The sequence below is a fragment of the Ovis canadensis genome, chromosome 11 (genome assembly GCF_042477335.2).
Source record: "Ovis canadensis isolate MfBH-ARS-UI-01 breed Bighorn chromosome 11, ARS-UI_OviCan_v2, whole genome shotgun sequence".
NCBI lineage: Eukaryota > Metazoa > Chordata > Mammalia > Artiodactyla > Bovidae > Ovis > Ovis canadensis.
Window position 1 is genome coordinate 66,820,413 of NC_091255.1, and position 21,324 is coordinate 66,841,736.

General features: G+C 53.6%; 1 protein-coding gene and 1 long non-coding RNA gene across 2 annotated transcripts in view; one reads left to right on the forward strand and one right to left on the reverse strand.

Moving 5' to 3' along the window:
* Nucleotides 1–2,065: 2,065 nt before the first annotated feature.
* SOX9 (SRY-box transcription factor 9) lies at nucleotides 2,066–6,292 on the reverse strand. Its single transcript, XM_069544068.1, has 3 exons — nucleotides 5,512–6,292; nucleotides 4,308–4,561; nucleotides 2,066–3,708 (listed from the first exon to the last, which is right to left on the reverse strand). Exons 1-3 carry the CDS (start codon nucleotides 5,940–5,942, stop codon nucleotides 2,813–2,815), a joined length of 1,581 nt encoding a protein of 526 aa, XP_069400169.1. The 5' UTR covers nucleotides 5,943–6,292; the 3' UTR covers nucleotides 2,066–2,812.
* A 157-nt stretch (nucleotides 6,293–6,449) lies between these two features.
* The window catches only part of LOC138415445 (uncharacterized), a 41,846-nt gene continuing 26,971 nt past the window's right edge, over nucleotides 6,450–21,324 (forward strand). The window contains exon 1 of the long non-coding RNA XR_011247253.1: nucleotides 6,450–6,539. This is a non-coding gene — a long non-coding RNA (uncharacterized lncRNA). The remainder of the gene's footprint in view (nucleotides 6,540–21,324) is intronic.

Consider the following 21,324-nt stretch of genomic DNA (forward strand, 5'->3'; position numbering starts at 1 on the left):
CGGAGACTGAACGAGACAGTCTCCCCATGGTCCCCTTCGAACAGTTTTATCTTGGCTTCCTTTGCCTTTTGAATGGACACCCCGTTTCTTCCTTGTGTTCATAATCACAGGGGGTTTGCACTATTGAATTCAGGCAAGCAAGTCACCTCCTTTGGCATTGTTTCCTCACAAGCCACTGACTTCAGGGTTAATACGCCCCCTCTGACTTCTGCAAGGAAGCAGCGTTTGCTCTGAAGCCATGAGGGTGTTAAAACCACAACCGTTTTGCCAGGAGGGCAAACTACTGATATGCGATTCTCTACATGACCTAAGGTGGTTGTTGATTCGCTAAGTCATGTCTGACTCTTTGCAGCCCCATGGGCTATAGCCTGCCTGTCTGCTCTGCCCATGGGATTTCCCAGGCAAGAACACTGGGGTGGGTTGTCATTTCCCGGGGGATCTTCCCGACCCAGGGATCCCCATGTCTCCTGTGTCTCCTATATTGGAAGGTGGGTTCTTTACCACTGAGCCACCTGGGAAGCCCTAGGTGACCTTGTAGGGCAGCACTTTTCAAGATTCTGCTTTGATTTTGGGGGACACAGTCTTTAGCAGGTTTTTAGGACTGTTAGAAGTACACATAAAACCCCCCAAACATCACAATGATCAGGATGCCACCATTTCTTTGGGGCCCCAATTCTTCAAATCATCCTTTTAACAGGACAACCAAATGAATAAGTCCATAGGCCATTTTCTTTTTAATGCAATGTATATTTATTGTAAACAATAATATACAAAAAAAAAAGGAAGGAAGGGAATAAGGAAAGGTAAGTTTCACAGAGAAAACAAAAGGTTTGGGGGGACAAGCAAAACAAAGGAAACACAAACACAAAACAGAGCAAACCTAAAGACAAAATATGATTTAAATGCCAGGTTTCTTAAGTTACAGAAATTTTTTTTTTAAAGATCTGCTTTTATACAGAAATGGAAAGATGCCATATTATAAGAGTGCCTTAAGATTTTATTCTACTGACTTCTAAAACTGTTAATATATCTTTTTTTAAATAAAAAAAAAGTTTGCTGTCTTTTTTAAAAAGCAATCCTCAAACTCTCCAGCCATAGAAGTAATTAGGAATTAAGGTTTGTCAGTGGGCTGACCCTCCTCCCCTGTTCCCCTCTCTCTCTAAGAGACCTGCAGGGGAACGCTGCTGACACATCCTTGCACTGTTCGTGTCACCACACACACAGTTCAGACAGCCCAAAGATCTGTGGCAGAAAACACTGCAAATGACTCAGTGATATACTACATCTGCAAACTCTCATGTGTACAAAAAGAGAAACAAGTTTCCAGTTTGTTTTCAACAAAACAACAAAGAGGAAAGGAAAAAAAAAAAGACAGACAAAAAAGGCATTTATACAAATCTAGGACAAGGAATCCAAAGAAACTTTTAATAAAAAAAAAAAGATTAAAGAGATAAATTAAAAAAAAAACTGGTTACAGTTAAGGACATAATTTAACAACAGATGACCATACCCTTTGAGGACGGCTGCTGCAATAACCTATTTTAAAGAAGGTAAATTTTAAAAATAAAAAAAAAAGAGGGAGTTTTTTTTTTTCTGTTGTTTTTTCATTAAAACCTCTCCTTACAAAATAAATAATTTTAGCACGTGGAATGTCTTGAAGGTTAACTGCTGGTGTTCAGAGAGGCACAGGTGATGGTGTTAGTGAGAGGACTCTAGCATCTGTGTTCCACATGGGGCCGGGGCAGGCGGCCAGGGGGCAGTGTGCTGGGGTACTTATTGGCTGCTGAAGCATTCCCCAGACAGATTTCGTCTCCTTTGCTTGCCTTCTGCTGCTTAAGATTGTGGCGAACAAGCACATACAGGAAGAAACGCACTAAAAGAGGGGGCAAAGATTTTCCAGCAGCATGGTTTTAAGGCTTTAAGGCGGCTTTTTTTTTTCTTGTTAAAAAACATATATATGATAAAGCTTACCAGATGCTCACACAATAGTCTCTAGACTATTGTTTACTTCTGTTTTTGCAAAATAAGGCCTTGATTTTTCTTTCTAAGGCAACTTCTCCTTGAATTGGAAAGCCTGAGGAGTTAAGCAAAGCTCACCCCCCCAAACTGCCCAGTTAACACAAATCTGTGGCTTTTGCAGGTTAATATAACACACTTTTTTTTTTTTTCCTTCGTTGGTTTGTTTGTAAGAGAAAGCAAATCTATACAAAAATACTCTGGCTGCAAGAAAAGCTAGGGCACGCTGTTCAAACTAAAGTAGTTTTTAGCTGTTGGAAAAATAAGAGCATTTAATTCTTTTTATCTAAAAATATGTATAAATCCCCTCAAAATGGTAATGAATCATACACAGTACATACTAAAAAATATTTAAAATAGAGAATATTCCTCACAGAGGACTTTCTTTTTCTTTAATTACTGCTAAAAAATAATTACGAAGTCCAAACAGGCAGAGAGAACTGAGCAAATTGGGTCACATGAGAGAATCTCCATCGTCCTCCACGCTCGCTTTGAAGGTTTCCAGTCCAGTTTCGGCGTCGGTTCCGCCGGTCCATTCTAGCCAAGAGTGGGCTGGCCACCAGTCTAACGACAAGGCGGTGATGCGTCTGGATAGCTCAACGTTTAGTGTCTTGGGAATCTGCGTCCGAGTCGCCTTCAGCGTTAACGTTGTCTTTAAAAAAAAAAAAGAAAAACGAGAGAGAGAGAGAGAGAAGGAGAAGAAAAAAATGTCCAAAGGGTCGCGCGTTTGTTTCTTGGGTTCTTTCTGCGATCATCACGGCCAGCATCGTGGGCCCCCGCCCCGTGCGAGCTCTTCTCAGGGTCTGGTGAGCTGTGTGTAGACCGGCTGTTCCCAGTGCTGCGGGCTGTGGGTCTGCGGGATGGAGGGCACCCCCGAGGTGTCGGCGATGGGCGTGTACATGGGCCGCTGCGCCGGGCTCATGTAGCTGAAGGTGGAGTAGAGGCCGGAGCCCTGGCCGGCCGCGTGGCTGTAGTAGGCGCCCGAGTTCTGGGGGTCGCTGTAGTCGTACTGCGCGCGCGTGATGGGCGGGTAGGAGGGGCCGTAGTGCGGGAGGCTGAAGGGGCTGTAGGCGATCTGCTGCGGCGAGTGCTGCTGCGGCTCGCTGTAGTGGCTCGGGCTCAGCTGCTCCGTCTTGATGTGCGTTCGCTGCGCGGGGCCCGGCTCGCTGCCCAGCGCGCCCAGCGCGTGCGCCGGCGGCGGCGGCGGCGGCGGCGGCTGCTGCTGCGGGGGCGCCTGCGGCGGGGCGGCCTGCGGCGGGGCGGCCTGCGGCGCCGGCGGCGGCTGCGGGGGCGCCTGCGGCGGGGCCGGCTGCGGCGGGGGCGGCGGCGGCTGCTGCGGGGGCGGCGGCGGCGGCGCCTGCTGCTTGGACATCCACACGTGGCCTGCGCCCGCCGGGCTGGCCGCCGTGCTGCTCACGCCGTAGCTGCCCGTGTAGGTGACCTGGCCGTGCGTGGCCGGCACCCCCGGGTGCCCGTTGGGCGGCAGGTACTGGTCGAACTCGTGGACGTCGAAGGTCTCCATGTTGGAGATGACGTCGCTGCTCAGCTCGCCGATGTCCACGTCGCGGAAGTCGATGGGGGGCTGCCGGCCCCCCTCTGGCAGGGGGCGCCCCTCGCGCTTCAGGTCGGCCTTGCCCGGCTGCACGTCGGTTTTGGGGGTGGTGGGGGGCGTCGGCGGACCCTGGGATTGCCCTGCGGGACGGCGAAAAGAAGAAGCACGGGGCCATCAACCAAGGCTCCCCGGAGGCTCGGTCCCGGGGGCGCGGGGAGGGCGGGGAGGTGAAGCTCGGGTCTCGGCGGGGGCGGGGGGCGCACCTACCCACCCTCCCTCCTCGCATCCGCGAGGTAGGCGCGCTGCGCCCGAGATAAGGCGTCGAATGATTAACCCGCGGGTACACACTGGGCAGCCCCCTTTTATCAGGGGAAGGTCCGAGGCCCCGGAGGGTCCGGAAGACCACATTGCTACTTGTAGAAAAGCCCTGTGTGTGCTTTGGGGGCGGGGCAGCAAAGGGAAAAAGGGGAGAAGCCCGGTAAAGTTGTAAAGGCATTTTGCCTTGCAGTAAAAATTAATCTGTTAGGATGCAAGGATTAGGGGGTGTGTTGTGCGTGTCCAGGGACTTCGTGGGGCCCTGCGGTCCTGGGCAGCGAGGCGAGAACTGGGCGAATGGGCGCGGGGTTTAGTTTGTCCCCTCCCCGGGGAGCGCGCGGTCCCTAAGCAGAGCCTCCCGGGGGGAGGGTGCCGCGCGGTGGCGGGGGCTGGCGGCTCGGCCCGGGGGCGGGGGGAGGCTCACCCGAGTGCTCGCCGGGGGAGTGCACCTCGCTCATGCCGGAGGAGGAGTGCGGGGAGTCAGCCTGCAGCGCCTTGAAGATGGCGTTGGGCGAGATGTGCGTCTGCTCCGGGGCCTCCTCGGCCTCGGCCTGGCCGTTCTTCACCGACTTCCTCCGGCGCGGCTGGTACTTGTAGTCCGGGTGGTCCTTCTTGTGCTGCACGCGCAGCCGCTCCGCCTCCTCCACGAACGGCCGCTTCTCGCTCTCGTTCAGCAGTCTAGGGGCGGCGCGGGGAGAAAGAGAGAGGGGCTGAGCTCGCAGGTCGGTGAGACCCGGAGGCGACCCCCACCCCGCGGCATCCTCAAACACTGACCCTCGCCTCCCTCCCGCCTCCCTACCTGCCAGACGCGACTGCAGCTCACCGCTTTTCTTTGAAAAGCAAGAACCGCAAAACTTCGTCCTCCTGGTGCGACCTGAGCGTCCCTCCCCGCCCCGCCCTCTCCCCTTCTCTTCTATTTTGGAAACGCTGCGGATGAAAATAGCTTCTGCTCTCCCGGCCTTTGCTACTGAATTTATACCCACCCCGCTTCCGTCCGCAACACCCTCTGAATATTTTCTAAAAAACCACTTAATCTGCAAGGAGCCGCTCCTGAGGACTGCCCCCCCCCCCCACCGCCGCCCGCTAACACACACACGGCACCAACCTATTTCCAGCAGCTTCCAACCGCCACCCCCCAAGTCCGATTCCTGCCCGGGGACCCTCGGGCCTTGGTTTGCCCCCGCCCCGTGCATCCCATTCCGGTGGGCGAAGGGCTTGCGCAGGTCGAGGGAGGGGGCGGCACACTTCCATTGCCACTGCGCCCCCCACTTGAGGTTGACCTTCACAGCCGGGGGCGGGAGATGAGGCTAGCAGCCGGGTCCCACCGCGTCCCCTGCGAGTGTCCTCCCCTCCTCTGCGACGTGCCCCCCCAATCCTCCCCGCCTCACCTACCCCTCCCCCCTTTCCCCAAGAGCAACCCAAGAACTCGGTCAAACTCTCAGCCAAATGACACCTCGTCCCCGCACCCCGCTCCGCCAACCCTCCCCGCCCCTCCCCGGCGCCCCCCGCCCCGAGCCTGCAGGGGGACCGGCGACCCCCTCCCGCGGGGAGGCGGGGCGCGGAGAGACCGTCGGGGCCAGCGCCCCCCGCCGCCGCGGAGCCGACCCCGCCGCGCCCGCCCGCCCTACCTCCAGAGCTTGCCCAGCGTCTTGCTGAGCTCGGCGTTGTGCAGGTGCGGGTACTGGTCGGCCAGCTTCCTGCGCGCCGCCTGCGCCCACACCATGAAGGCGTTCATGGGCCGCTTGACGTGCGGCTTGTTCTTGCTCGAGCCGTTGACGCGCACCGGCATGGGCACCAGCGTCCAGTCGTAGCCCTTGAGCACCTGGCTGACGGCCTCGCGGATGCAGACGGGGAACTTGTCCTCCTCGCTCTCCTTCTTCAGGTCCGGCTCGCCCTTGGGGAACGTGTTCTCCTGGGGCCGCGTGTTCTCCGTGTCGGAGCCGGAGCCCGAAGGGCAGGGCGAGCCCGCCGAGTCCTCGGACATGGTGGGGCTGGGGGCGGCGGACAGGCCCTTCTCCTGCTCGTCGGTCATCTTCACGAAGGGGTCCAGGAGATTCATACGCAGGCCCGGGGCAGGGGGCGGGTGGCCGGGAAAGGCGAGGAGCCGCGGCGGCTCGGGCACTCGAGGCGCGGGCTCCTCTCCCCTCGGCGGCCCGGGCGCGGAGCGAGCAGCTCCCGGGGAGCCTGGCGCGTCCCTCGGCCGCAGGAGCGAGGGTTTAGGAAGGCGCGCGGGGGCCAGCCCGCAGCTGCCCGCTCCAAGTGGGGGAAGGCGAACTGGAGAGGAGGAGGAGGAGGGGAAGAGAGAGCAAAAAGCGGGGGCGATCGCACCCCTTCTCTCCTCCCTCCTGCAAAGAAAAGTTCCTGGAGTGAAACTGGCAAGTCTCGGCGCCACTGAAGTTTCAGGTCCGCTCTGCGCTCTCCAACTCCCAGTCCAGCGGCTCTTTAATAAATACAAGGGCCAATCACAGCGCGGCATTTGAGGGGGTTGGCAGGCAGCTGATTGGGCCCGATTTGTGGGGGGGGGGGGGGAGGACTGTGGTGCTGGGCAGGGTGACGAGAGGAGAGGGGAGGAGCGGGGAGGCGATCGCAGCCTCTGGTCCCGCGGGGGGTTGGGGGGTGCACCGGGGAAGGCGGGGGACCCGGGACTTCCAAGTGTGTAAGTTTGCTGTCCTCTCTTAATATCAGAATTCGGTGCCGTCTCTGCGCGAATCTTTGCGTGTGTGTGTGTGTGTGTGTGTGTGTGTGTGTGGACTAGGATTTGTCCCCACCCACAAGCATTTCTGTTCAGTTTTCTCCGCGGTCCCGGGGACTTAACTGGGTTTGCAGTATTCGAAAAGCTGTCGCTCCTTCCTTAAATCCTAGCCCAGTTTCCGCTCCTGGAGCCTGCCTCCTCCGAATGTGCTTAGAAATTGTCTTTTGAAGCAAATGTTTTGGTGACTCAACGTCCGCCGTTCCTCTGTAATAATCCGTATAAATAGATGAACATGCTCTGGTTCGCCGGGGCCCGTGCGGCTGGTCGGGACTCGGCTGCGCTCGGTGCAAAGAGAATCAATGAAAACCACAGCGAAGTGCCCCGCTCGCGCCGGCGGCCGCAGAGACGCCGGAGCCCCGCGCACTCGCGGGAGCCGGCCCGCGCCTCTCCGACCTTGAACTCTGACTTAGTTCTTCTTCAGCACCCCCGCTCCCCCCCGGCCCGCACCCCGCCGCGCGCCTCAGTGACAGGGCGGCCATCCCTAGGTTCTGCCTTTCACCTCTGGCCGAATCAGAACTTGAGCAAAGTTAGCCCTGGAGAGAGTTCGCTTACTGCTCTGGCTTTCAGAAACCGAACTTTTGGCGAACGTGGCTGTGCTGGGCCTGGAGGCCGAGGCCCGTCACTGGGTTTGAAAAAGCCAAAACAAATGGGTACCACCGCAGACAAAACACTCCATTTTGGTGGAGTCGTGCTTCTTGCCTGCTTTCACCCTCCTCCCCCCGCCCCCAGCCCCCAGCCCTACAAAAACACCTGGAGCGGTGAAGCGCCTGTGGTCCTGACTTTAGCCGTATCCTCTCTGACTTGCAGACATTCGGAAGTTCTGGCCAGGGGTGTGGGGGTGTTGCTGATGTATTTCAAGTGTGATTTGAGCACAACTTTTGTGTTTACACGAACTGCTTAGTTGGCTCTGTGTTTTGAGAGGGAAGAAAAATCTTAGTCGCCTGCGGGTTCCGTGTGTTGAGAATCACAAATAAACGCACCGCGGCGGAAAACTCACTTTTAAATACCTCGCCCCTTCCCCTTCTGGCTTTCGCCAGGGTTCGCCTCCGAATTAAATTATTGTCACGGTGAATCATCCCTCTTCACAGCAAAGGCTTCTCATTTCTAATTTGCAACTGCGGATATTAGTGCAAGATTTCAAAGAATGTTTTCCTTGGAGAATTTTTTCTTTTTCTGACATTTCCATTTCTTCTGAAAAAGTGGACATTTGCTACAGGAAATGGAACTCTTCGGAAGGTAGCCAGTCACAAAACTGTGAAACACTATTTACTTTTTAAGCGAATATAACCTACAAGTGGACGTGTCTGATACTCTATAGCTTGTTTACCCGTTTAAGAGACAAGGTACTACAGCCTTGTATTCCTGGCCGCGTGAATACGCTGGGAAAGTCTAAGAACAACTCCGTCCTTTCTTAGGAGAAAAAGTCCCGCTTAGTAGGGACTGATATCTGTGTCCTAGGGAGGGGGCAGTTGTTAGTACAATTCGAAGGACACCTGACCCAAGAGGGGACTCAGAGACCAGAACTTCGGGCAGACGCTTTAGCCGGGCCGTCTGTATTTAGCTACATTTTATTGCGATTCCCGTGTTTACTGGCATGAAGGCAATGAAGACGACTGTGACTTTTTTTTTTGGTAATATTTCACTAAATATTTGTCAAGATAAATACGTACATTTAAAATATATTTTAAATTGATAATGTAATAGGAGCTATGTAATGCATAGAATTTAAAATTGTAACCTATAGATCTGTATCCCCTTTCTGTTTGTTCCATACCAATATTTTTGTATCTTTTTGAAAACAGGATAAACAATCAGTTGACTTTAAAAACGGGCTGCAATTTTTAGCTGCATCCAGAGAGGGCGCCAAAAGCCCAGAAACTGTCTTAACTCTCAGGAACTGCAGGAAAACTTAGATGGTGGTGGTAGGGGGTGGTGTGTTTCTGCAGGAATTCCTATCCGATATGTCCTCCCATGCAGGTCCACCTCTGGGCAGCCCAGCGAGGGGAACTGGGAGATGTGTCGTCTGTGGGGAAGGGGTCGGGGTAGCATTTGAGATGCCTGACGTTTCTGTTCTGCCCAGAACTGGAACACCGAGACCGCAAGGACCCCCAGCTCCAAGGTGCCAAGCGTCACGGAGTGCCAGGACCAGGCCGATTCTGGCGCGTGGGCATCGTGGGTCAGTCAGTGGGGGCGGCGGTTTTGCATCTCTGCAGGCAGCTCCGGCGGGTGCCAACCCCCCACCCCCACCCGCCTCCATGCGGGGACTCGGTTCGCTCCAGGGTGTGACTCTCCCCGGGTTGCAGGTTGACCTCCCTGAGCTGCCCAGGGAAGAAGGCTCGCAGCCCCCGACCAGAGCCCCTGAGTCAGAGAACCCGAGGGAAAGAAACCCGTTCACAGTATTCCGGTTGCAGATGGGGAAACTGAGGCTGTCGACCCAGTTTGAGCTAGAGCGTTCTGCCCGGAGCTGAACAGTCTGGGCGTGGGGGGCTGGAGGAGATCAGGGGCGCGCAGACCGACCAGAGGGGCGAGCGCTGGGCCGCACTGCCCCAGTACAAGGCGCGCATTCGAGTCCCGCCCGCGAGGGAGGCAACGCCGCGAGGTCTGCGGCCGGGAGCCTAGGCTATCGGTGCGAGCGTATCCCTAGGGAAACCGAGGTCTGGGATACGCCTCCCCCTCCCGCTCACTCGGCGTCCGGGGCCGGCGCCGGGCTCAATTTCCCCAGCTCGGGCGGCTGGTCCCCCTCCGCGTCTACGCGGGAGCCAAGCAGGAGCCCAGCGCAGCTGGCGCGGAGCGGGTTCCGCGAGCCTGGGGCGGTGGGGCTCCTCTGTCTCGGGTGGGGGTGGGCCCTGTGGGCGGAGGGGGCTCCCTTTTGACTGCGGAGGCGGGGGGACTAAGGACCGCGACCTCCCTCCCTAAAATTCCTTGGCCAAAGTGAGGACTGTGTCCAAACTGTTTTCTGCAGGCAGGCAGGTCCTAGGTGGGGAAAAAAACCCCTAACTGGTGGGGATGCGAGCGGCAGCGTCTCCCGCGTCTCTCAGCCCCGGGCAGTGTTTTCTGTAGAAGTGCCGGGGACGATGGATGCCCCTGCTCTCCGCGAACATCCCTGGCCGTGTTCCCTTGAGGTGAAAGAGCCCAGCCCCCGGCGGGACCCTCAGGCCCTGGCGCCCTCCCTGAGCGGCCTGCGGATCCTCGTTTTTAGCACCGTTTCACCGGGGCCCGAGCCGGCCTGCCCGTCTCCCCAGTTCGCGTGGGACTCCAGTTCTTTTTGCGAAGGAGGCGCAGGTAAGCTTGTCTCAGGACAAGCGCCGGGCTGCGCGGCCACAGCAGAAGGGAAAAGGGAAGTGCCAGGCTGCTTCGTCGGGGTGCAGTGAATATCTGTGGACCGGCCAGAGAAAGTGACCTCTGCACCTCGCAGGCCTCCAGACCTCCCGGCAGCACGTCCCCAAACGCCTTCGCCTGTGTGTGTGTCCCTGTGCGTTTCTCCCCAAACGGGCGCCCTGCTCGGGGAGGTGATCCGATCTGTGTCGCCCGAGATTGGAGCATCCCGGCGCCCCTAAAACTGCAGGCCGAGAGGGGGCATTTCAGTTTTCTCACCCCCGTCTGTTTTCGCAGAGAAAGCGGGGTGCGGTGAACGGGAAGTGTCTCAGGAAGGAGGCAGGAACCCGTCCCCCTGCTCCGGTTGACGCGGCCCGCCCTGGGGGCAGCGGAGGCTGCAAACCCGCTTGGCGCCCCGGGGGCGCGGGGATCCAGCCAAGGCGAGAGAGACTGGGCGAGCTGGCTAGTCCGGGACTGGCTAAGAGTCCGACGGGGAGAGGAGGGGAGAGCTGGCAGTGGGGACGTCCCGGCCGTGGCCCCAGAGGGACTTTGCTTCCAAAGGGAGTGTGCTGGCTCGCTGTCTTTTTTTAACCTTCCTTTTTCGAAAATATCTGTTTTTAGTCAAAGTACCAGGGAGACGGGCATCCTGCGGATTCCCTCCAGGCTTCTCTAGGATGGCCCGCGGGAAACTTCCTAGGACTGTGTGTGTGAGTTCGTCCCTCCATAATTCCCCTCTTAAAAAAAAAAAAATCTCTGGGGCATTTTCAGCTGAAAGTGCTTTTGCCTTGCTGATTTAAAAATACAAATAAAACCAGCGCTAGAGCGTGCCTCCTTTGCCCTGGACTCCGAAGGGGTCAGGGCGCTCACTTCACCCCAAGCGTTTTCCCTGTAGGTCACAGAGTCCCACCTGCCTCCCCTGGGGTCCCCTTTCAGCTTAGGTGTCTTTAGTTCCGGGGAGAGAACTAACAGAAAAGAGCTGAGATTTTCAGGAGTTTTGGACAATTTCCCAAGGAGACCTGGAGCTTTAGAATGAGGACTGCGTCTCACTCTGCAGGGCCTCTACCCAGCTGCTGCCTCCGAGATGTCCTCGTAGCTGGGACATCAGATTATTTCCGATCTGCATGAATGGGGCAGGGGGAGGGGCTGTCTCCATCCAACCTAGAAAAAGAGCAAAATGGTATTATTACACAATTCCAAAGGTGACTGCCAGAATTTAAGACAAGTGATCTTGTGTCTTTCTCGCAATCCTTTTCTATCTCAGCAGGACCGGATGCCCGGGGCACGTTGCATCGCCCTGGTTTCTGGAACCCGTAGTTTCGAGGGGCCAAGGCTTCCTGTGATGCCTTGCTGATGCTGAGTGGCCTGAGCCGGGCTCCTGGGCAGACGATCAAGCTGGGTCGCCAGTCCTCTGGTCTAGCTCAGGCAGCTGCCAGAGTGCCTTCCACCTAGGGCCCCGGGAAGGCCAAAGCCATGAAGTCAGTCTCCAACTTTCCGGTTATCCCGGAGTGACATCTTAACGCTGGTGGTTCTCGGTGCTGTGACGTCGCGAAAACTGCAGAGGGTGGGCGGACCGAGAGCCCCCTGCTTAAACAGCCCCGGGGCATCATCAAGTGGAGTCCCCAGGGAACCCGGAGATGCACTGGGCTTCCTGCCTTGTCATTGTTTATTTCAGATTAATTTCTTGGCGCTCAGGCTGTCTGCAAGCAGGCAGAGGAGGCCAGCAGCATTATGACCGCATTGCCTCTGGGGGTTTGGTTCAAGGGAGAGGCAAGGGCTGTCTCTCTGTCCTCTCTTTCCCAGCTTCCAATAGGCAGATGAGGCGTTTTGAGAAAGGAGGTTCATTCTTTTCCACCCCCACTTCTCTCTATGACATTTTTCTCCCAAGGCCCTTTCACTGGTGTAAAAGGAATAAATAAACTCTTAAATCCCCCCCCACACTTTTTTTTTAAAATGAATGTGAAATTTGACCTGCCTTAGATGAGGGGAACCGTTTTCTTTTTGTTTTTGTTGGTTTCTTTCTTTCTTTTTTTTTGTGGCCCCTCCTTTATATTATTGAGACCCAGACAAATCTCACGGTATCAGTGAGTCTGTCTTTAGGACAACGCGTGTTTACATATAATGGGCAAGAGCAGGTGTTTCTGTCACAGTGAGTCCTCGGGCTAGAACCTGCCGCTCCCCCAAATTCCAGGTGGGAGGAAACAGGAGAGAAGGCCCAACAGCCTGGACAAGGCAGGAGTGGCTGCAGAAACGAGTTTCCTCCTGGTCCCCCTAAAGCTCCCAAAGCTGTCAGCTTCGTTGGCAGAAGAGTCTTTTTAGCTGCATCCCCCTTCACTCCTGCACTCAAGGCAGCAACACGCAGCAGTCTCCCGGGTAACTTAGGGGCAGGCTTGCTAGAGATGCGAACATCGAGGCCCTTACTTTTCTTCAGAAGGGACCAGTAGACTCAGAGAGCCCTACATGGAGGGGCCTTTTCCTTAAGGGCTCACTTTCTGGGAGTGGAGGAGGCATCTCACACTCGGCAGGTTGTCCTCAGGAGCTAGAAGAAAAGTGGGGCCTGATGGCGGGAAGATTCTGGCTCCTGGAGGAGAGGGAGGCAGGGCGGGTGGTCTTGGCTCAGATGCTCTGCGCTGGCATTCGCCCCCTTGCCTCCAGGATCTGCTCTCCTGCCCAGCCTTGCTGCCCCCAGAGGCTTGGCCTGTGAGGAAGCCCCAAACCCAGCTTTTGTCTGAACCTCAGCCATACTAATGGAGAAGGAAATGGCAACCCACTTCAGTGTTCTTGCCTGGAGAATCCCAGACAGAGGAACCATGGGCTACAGTCCATGGGAGTCACGCAGAGTCGGACACAACTGAAGCAGCTTCCCATGCAGGCCTGCACAGCTGTGCTAAACGCGTAAAGTCCTGGGCAGCTGACCGGGTGCTGCTCACTCCGCACGTGGCTGAGGTGTGGGTGACTCCGGGAGGCTGTGCAGGAGCGAGGCCTACAGGCCTGAGTGTTGTCTCCAGGCCTCCGGCAGGTGGGGCGCAATTCTGGGGCCAGGACACACAGCACAGTGGGCACAGCCTGTCCCCTCCGTCACCCTCCCTTCCCTGTCCTCCCGCCTGTCCCAGCCAGCCCACCTTCAGTCATCCTCAGCTCCCCTTGTCAATCAGGTCACCGGACGTGGCTTGAAGTTCCTACTGTGTGCCTGACCGTCCAAAGGGGGCAAGACTGAGACCCTGGCTGTTACTGTCGCTTGATCTGGCTTCCATCAGGGTCAGCCTCTGAATTCTGCCCGTTCTCTGCTGCTTTGCTCTCTGGGTTCGCTACTTCCTGAGACCTTCCCTCTCAGCCTCTGCCCTGGATTCCCTTCTTGTCCTGAAAGAACGCGTGGGGCACAGGGCACCGAGTCCCCTCCTTGCTGCTGTATCCGTGTGCCGAGGGGAAGACAAGGGAGAAGGGAGAAGTGTCCTGAGCTCCTGGCTCAGAGTCAGGCCCGTGTTGGTCTCTCTCCTCTTCCCGCAGAGCCCACCTCTGGCTCCTGTCCCCACCGATGCTATGCTATTCTTCGCCTGGGCTACTCCGTCCCCCCACCCACTTTCTTGGTCCAAGCCCAGAAATGCCTTGTAGTGTGTGGTACGCTTCACTCTCTCTTTGGGGGACATCTGCCAGCCAGCACAGTGGTGATGACAATTTCCAGATGATTTTCCAGGAGCAGAGAAATCTTCTGGGGGAGGAGAGGGTGGCATGGGCCAAACGCTGAGTGGGCTCAACATTGTGGTTCCGGAGAGGCCCAGGGAGGTGGAGTTCAGTGAGGCTCCAAGTTTTCTTTTTCCCCTTTAGATTCTGCCTAAAGCAAAAGTCACTAATTGCTTTCTATTTTCCTGGCACCGAGGAGGCTCTCTTGATTCTGACTCCCCTCCAGGAACTGAGGTCTGGGGAAAGCGGGGTTTCAGAGCAATACGTGCGGGGGGTGGGTTTTGCCTCCAAGCTCATTCCCTCAGCTCTGCGAGGCCTGAGAACCGCTACAGCCAAGAGGACCGGATGGGTTAGGCAGAGGATGACACGAACCGTCACCTGCATCTCCCTTCATTCTCAGGCTGCCCTGACCTACTCCTGCAAAGGGCACTTTGATTTTCAGTCAGACGAACCAGGAAGTGATGGTGAGGTTGCTTTTGAGGCTTAAGAGTGGGTTCAGAGGAAAGACTAGGTTCACTCTCTTTAAAAAAAAATTTTTTTTTAAAATGTTGACCATTTTTAAAGTCTTTATTGAATTTGTTACAGTATTGCTTCTGTGTGTGTGTGTGTGTTTATGTTTTGTTTTGGTTTTTTAATTGGCTGCAAAGCATGTGGGATCTGGGGCCTCCCAGGTGGATGCACTTGGTAAAGAGTCTGCCTGCCAAGGCAGGACATACAAGAGACTTGGGTTCGATTCCTGGGTCAAGAAGATTCCCTGGAGGAGGAAACGGCAACCCACTCCAGTATTCTTGCCTGGAAGATTCTGTGGACAGAGGAGCCTGGAGGGCTAGTCAGTGGAGTCGCGAAGAGTCGGACTTGACTGAGCAAGCACACACATCCCTGGTTGGGATCTTAGTTCCCCAACCAGGGAGCGAACCCATACCCCTTGCCCTGGAAGATGAAGTCTCAACCTCTGGCCTTCCAGCCAAGTCCCTAGATTCTCTTCTGATTAAAAAAAAATTCTAAGCAATGCTTCCTAGGAATTTCCTTAGAAAGAATTGTTCCTGTGTCTTCACTTGCTGATTCTTGAGAGTGGTCCTGACTCCTCAGGTCTTGTCCTCGTTGTTTGGCTATTTCTCAGAGACTCGTGTGTTGAACTGACCCAGCCTTCCTGGGTTTATGCATTGGCTTACTCCTGTCTTCATGTGCTTCTCAGGGACAGGGGAGCCTTCCTTCCAGCCCTTTTTGGCAGGGCGCTGCTCCCTCTTCAGGGAAGGGTATCTCTCTCAGATGAAAGCTGCCCTCATCCACTGCTGTCCTGGGGAAAATGTGAGCCTTATTCAGACTATGGAGTGAATGACTGTATGCCTAGTATATTCTCAATCTCAGAGGTAGACAGACTTTAGTAGGAGATAGAGATCCAGGCTACATAGTAACCCCTCGGTGAAGACTTGATGTCTTCCCAGGAATGGATATTTGCTCTTATCTCTGTTTTAATAATATCTTGTTCTTGTCTCTTGGTGTTCTCATTTGTCCTTTGTGTGGATATGCGAGCCATTAAACTATGATCTCCTTGAGGACAAGTACAGAGTGTTATCCTTTTTGAATCTTCAGTCTGTATGCCGCAAAGACTCTGCTGAGTAAACCTCCATTTAGAGAATGAGAGCAAAATTTAGCCACAGCAATGAATGTCTAATGGTAGATTCCAGCTCGGGCCCTGGCAGGACACCCTGGCTGATTCGATGAGATATCTTTATGTGGGTCAAAACATGTCCCCTAGATGTCTGTCTGCATCACTTTCGAGGAAGTCTGTTCTTGTTCTGGAATCCTCTCTTAAATTTCCTACCCTCTGACTTCTTTCTCATAAGAAAGGGTTTTGGAGACATGCCTTTGGAGAATTTTTGGAGTGATGGATGTAAAACTTTTAGAATTGCAATCTTTATACATTTCAAGCCTGGATTTACAGGTTCTGAGAAAACAATCAAACCACGAACTGAAAGCATTATTAACAGATCAGAAGCCTCTAACCCCCCTGGACCCTGCTACCCAAATACACAAGGATAATAAATATTTTTCTCTTCCTGGTTTTCTTGCTTGCTTTTCTAAGCACGAGGCACAGCCTTTTCACGGATGAGCCTCGGTGTAGCTGCCCCTTGAATGAACAGTGGGCTGGGTTGGGCGAGGGGTTTGTCCAGAGCAGAGCAGACAATTCTGACCTGGCTTTCCTCTGTGGGTCTCCTAAGAAAGGCATTTTCTTTCCTCTGCAAACGGTGCTGCTGTTTGTTTGGAGAAGGAGAGCTGGGCCTGGAATTAGGGGTGTCATGTGGGTTGCACGTGTGGCTGGAGCTACCTGAAATCTGTAAGCTAATCACTCCCATACGCCCCGGGGACTGCAGTCCCCAGAGCGCCCGCAGCAAGAATCCTTCCCTGCTCCTCTTGGGCGGGGGGTGGGATTTAAAGGGCAAGAGGGGGCAAATGTGTGGACACAGACATACGGTGTCTAGGAACGTGGGTTTCTCTTGCAGTGTTATTTGGACCCAACATCCTACTTTCTCCCCGAACAAAGGCACTTGAAAGAACAGAATCTCCCGTCTCCACCCCTGCCCCTAATTCCAAACTGTGATTTCTTTGGAGGAAGAAGGAGAGAGAGGACAAGAAGCAGCAGGAGGAGGAGAGAAACCTGAGCTTCGGGAAACTTAGGCCCTGGCTCTTGGGTGGGGTGGGCGGAGTTAATTCCAGCAGGTATTTATTTAGTCAGTAAATGTCAAAGTGCCACAGATTTTTGCTCCCCCTGGGTGAAACTTATTGCTAGGTGGGCGGGGCGATGCAGTCAGGGGTCAGTGGATGGACACGCTCTTCCGGCCAGTGGGAGGCCACCCCATGTAGGAAATATGGGGACCCCGATGGGGATAGGCCAAGTGTGTTTGGGGCCTGTATAGCCCTTGCTCAGTCCATGTCAAGTGTCCACTTCCATCCTCACTGGGGTCTCTTTCACCCCGCCCGCCCAAACCAGAAACTGTGGACTCAACCCAGCCCAGCTTCACAGGTTCCTCCAGAAGCCCATTCACACGTGAGGGATCACTAACTGTGTGCAGGAGTCCTGGGGGTACACTCTTTATCCTCTCTGTCTCTTTCTCCCAGGCATACACACACACACACACACACACACACACACACACGCACTATTCTGAAGCAAATGGTCTTGTGCCTTCTCAACTATTACTGAAAAAATAATTTCACCACTAACGAATATTCCTTGCCGCTGCTTCCTGCTTCTGCTTTTGAAGTGCCCCTTACATCCACTCATCAGCTCTATTCCCCGGACATCTCTGGGAGGCTGTGAGGGGGAGAAATTACTCTCTCTGCTTTTTCACAGGCAGAAACAGAAGCCCTGCAAGAAGACTGTGCCTTGCTCGAGGCCCCAGAGCTAATGGGAGAGGCAGATCACTGGGTCCTGTGTTGCCAGCTCCCCGTGTGCCTCCTGGCACGCCGGGCACACGCAGAGCCCCACACGCTGCTGTCTCCACGGAACTGGGCTCCAAGGCCGGCAGGCAGGCTGGCCCAGGCAGCCCACTCCCCCACGTTCCTGCTGTTCTCTGGGAGCTCTCCTGGGGCTCTGGCTCTCTTCTTGGGTCACGCGAAGAACTGGGCGTCCACTCTTTTGGGAAGCGCGTCTCTGCTCTTATCTTCTCCCTGTCCCCTAATCGGGGTTTGGCAGCCTTTGTCTCCGAGGAGCAGAGAACACAGTGTGACTTGAGCCAGGCCCCTCTGATGTGCCTTTCCTCCTCTTTGTCTCCTTTGCATGAGAACGTCTCTGGGTTGGCAGAAGCGGTGCCTTGGCTGACTTCATTTCACAGCCGTCCTTTTTGCTCTGATGTGTGTTGGGGTTTCTTTCTTCTCTGGGTTGGGTGGCGGCAGTTTCACACCTTGATTCAGGCTTGTCCAGGTTTTCAAAATCGTTTTATGCCCCTGACCAGATGCGGGAGTCACCGTCCCTCTCACCCTAGAGCAGTCCTCATCATTCTGGAGGAGCAGGACCCGTGTCATTGTCCGGACCCCTTTCTTTTCTTTTTGCTCCATTGGGTCGTTGTTTTTTTTTGTTTGTTTTGTTTCTTTTGGCCACATGGCATGTAGACTCTTAGTTCTACGACTGAGGCTCAAAGCTACGTCTCCTGCAGCGGAAACAGGGAGTCCTGAACGCTGGATCGCCAGGGAGTTCCCTCCATTAGGTCATTTATTAATAAGAGGAGATGTTACAGAGCTCTCTACCATATGCTCGGCAATCTGTTCAGGGCAGATTGGATAAATCACCCATATCGCCCCAAGAAAACCTTTGGTGGTGTGTCTCCCTTCTCCCATTTAACAGATGAGAAAGCTGAGGCTGAGAGTTAATTCACTTGTCCAGACTTTTACAGCTCTAAGGTTCAAGTGGTAAAACCCCACACTAACAGCGACAGTAAAACAAGGAAAAAAAAAACAAACCACCCACCCTGGGATGCTTACTATGTATAAACCATTTATGGTGACTTCTCTGGTAGTCCAGTGGCTGAGACTCTGTGCTCCCAATGCAGGCGGCCTGGGTTCCATCCCTCGTCAGGGAACTGGATCCTGCAGCTAAGACTCGCTGCAGCCAAAATAAATAACAAAAATAAATAAATTTTCTCAAAAACTCATTTACTGCGAAGACCAGATGGGCTATGCCCTCGTCACCTCTGTTCTCCAGTGGGGGACGTTTTACCCAATGCCTTGTTTCTTTTTAGACTTGTCTTATCTCCTTTAGGCTCTGTGTTTGCTAGGCAATCCACATTTGGGCATGAAGGTTCCGAAGCAAGGTTGTCGGTGGAGGAGAATGGTTTGGAGCAAAGAGGGGCTGCTGGGATTTCTGCTTGTCAGTGTCTTTTCTTGTGTTTTGCATAAAACACGGCCGATTCGATAACCCACTGGTCGATCTCACTTCCTGCTGCTACTCTCTGTCTGTGGAGAACTCATCTTTTGGGGAGGAATCAAGATTAGAATCCTCTGGTTCAAACTTGGTCTGTGTGCGAACACATTTCATTTGTGCAGCAGACACTGGTGTTTAAGACTTGGTCATGTACAACGTGTGGGGAAAAGGTTGTGATGCTGCTTTGAGGAGAGAGGAAGCTGATGCTGGCTCTCAGAAGGGTGGGGTGGACGGATGCTTCAGAGACTTGAAGCGGAGATTCCCTGAGCATCTTGCTGTCCCTTCCATTGTCTCTGACTGTTCTCCTGAGCAGCCAGATTAGAAACCAACTGGGCTCAACCTTCATTTCTTTCTGATTGTTGTTCAGTCACTAAGTCGCGCCTGACTCTTTTCGACCCCATGGACTGCAGCACGCCAGGCTCCTCTGTCCTCCACTGTCTCCCAGAGTTTGCTCAAATTCATGTTCATTAAGTCAGTGATGCTATCTAACCAATTATAGGCAACTATTTCTGTATAATTGGTTGGGGAAAAATGAGAAGGTGGGTAGAAGTGATTGCACAGACTGTCTCCAGAGAGGATACAGAACGGGCGCAGAAGACTTCGAGAGAAGGACAAGGCTCAGCCAGTTTAGCTGCACATTTCTGGCGATGTTTCCTGAGCTCAGATCATTCTCAGGGGAGCCAGGGAATCTAGTGGGGACAAGAATAATGACAAACTCAAATGTTATGACTCCTGTCTCCAGGAGGCATCCAGTATGTCCTTCCAGCGACACAGAGCCCTTTAAAAAATCAGGGCATGTTCACTCCAGAAACACTTCCCAAGTGTCTAAAGAGAGGTCTAGCTCAGTGCTACACAGCTTCCCAAGTGGACCCACTCAAGGGCAACTTCAAGTTTTCACCCATCGTGGAGGCTGTGCCAATTTCTCAGCTGACTCTCTTGCCTGTCCAGCTTTTCTCAAAGAAATGCCACTTTGGGGACCTGATTTTTTTTTTTAGCAACACATCTGTGCCACATACTTGGACACTGCCCTCTGCCTTCCCTGCCTGGGTCGGACACTCGTCAGAATCTTTTTCTAAGTCTGTGGCCACGAAGGTTTCCATGGATGGTATAAAGTGCTTTTTGTGTTGGAAACTGTGAATCAAAAGGCAGAGGAACCAAAGAGAGAGAGAGAGAGAGAGAGAGGGAGAGAGGGAGAAGCTAACCTTCATGCTCACCCAAATCCTAAACCTCAGACTCTTGGAAGAAGGAGCCAGTGGTATAAAACATTAAACAGTCCCAGACTGCAAACAGACTGTCAGCAGGGAGCCCTTTCTGAAGAGACTAGAGGTGCTGCCACGGTGGAGGCTTGGCATTCGCACCGAGGTGTAGAGAGCCTTTTTCTAAGTTTCTGAAAGCAAGGCACCTTCTTCCTACCTGCCCCACCCTGCCCCCTGCAACACCCTCAAACCTCACTGCCTCCCAGGAGGCTGGTCCTCTTCCCTGGGGTCTCCTGGCTGACCCCCACCCTGAGATCTGATGCCAGCTTCCCCTTGGTGGCACTCACCTCTCCTGCCAGCTCTTACCTGGGACGGCAGAATCCCTCGCTTGCCGATGCCCGCCATTGCTGAAAGAAGGTATTGTTATTTTCTCCACACTGCCCAGGTTAGGAACGAAGGCGGACCCTGGATCTTCTTTGAACAGGAGAGAATGGAATTAGCATTCCTTTAAAATGGCCTGTTATTATAGCCGATTTCTGCTAACAATTACCTGGCAGTATAGAGAGAGATCTGACTCCTTTAGGCTCCTGGTGGGTTTTCCCTTCTCTCTCTCTCTCTCTTTTTTACCCCTTTGGAGCCTTAAAAAAAAAGTGCAGACTTGCAGTTTAGACTTTGACAGGCCCAGTGTATTTCCGTCCATGACATCTAGGGAGATCTTACTGGACAAGTCAGCATTTCATACAGACGTGCCTGTGCGTCTGTGAGTCCGTGTGTCCGTGTATGCGTGTTCTTCGAGAAAACAAAATGGGGGTAATTTCTTTCCTTTTGTGATCACGTTTTCTCTTCTTGAGAACTGAATTGTAGGAAAAAAAATGTAAGGAGGTGCTGAATTTTAGAAAACAGAGAGAATGGTAGGGATGGTTTGCTTTCACGAATGAATTTAGCTTTTTTTTTTTTTTTTTTAAATCTGATTTGAGCAAATGCCTTGAAGGTAATCGGTGCTCAACAGATATTTGTTGAAAAGGATTGCACCTGCTCTGCTTGATGCATTTAAGTGAAAGAAGTCCCGATTGTGCGCTGGACCTGCTGAGGCAGGAGTAAAAATTTTATTGATGATTTGGGAAATAGGAGAGTTCTGAAGATTCAGAGGCAACAAAGCTTAACCAGGTGGTCAGCACAGGTAGTTACACCTCAAAACTAACTTTGGGGACTTCCCTGGCAGTGCAGTGCTTAAGACTTTGCCTTCAAACGTGGGGTGTGCGGGTTCAACCCCTGGTCAGGGAACTAGGATCCCACATGCATTGCAGCCAAAAATCAAAAAAACATTTTTTAAAAAACCCTATTTTTTGCCAACACAATGTAACCTCCGTATAGCTTTCAGTTAATAATCCTAGATCCAAGACCACTGTGACCACCGTGTTTCTGTAAATATGTGGTGTGACCTTCTGAGAAACACTTTGCTCCTCGAGGAGGCTGCTTTCTCCTGTTAAATGAGAACTTGTCTGAGCTTCCATAGATATTTTTTCTTTTTAAATTTGTTTTTAATTGTAGGAAATTTGCTTCACCATGTTGTGCTGGT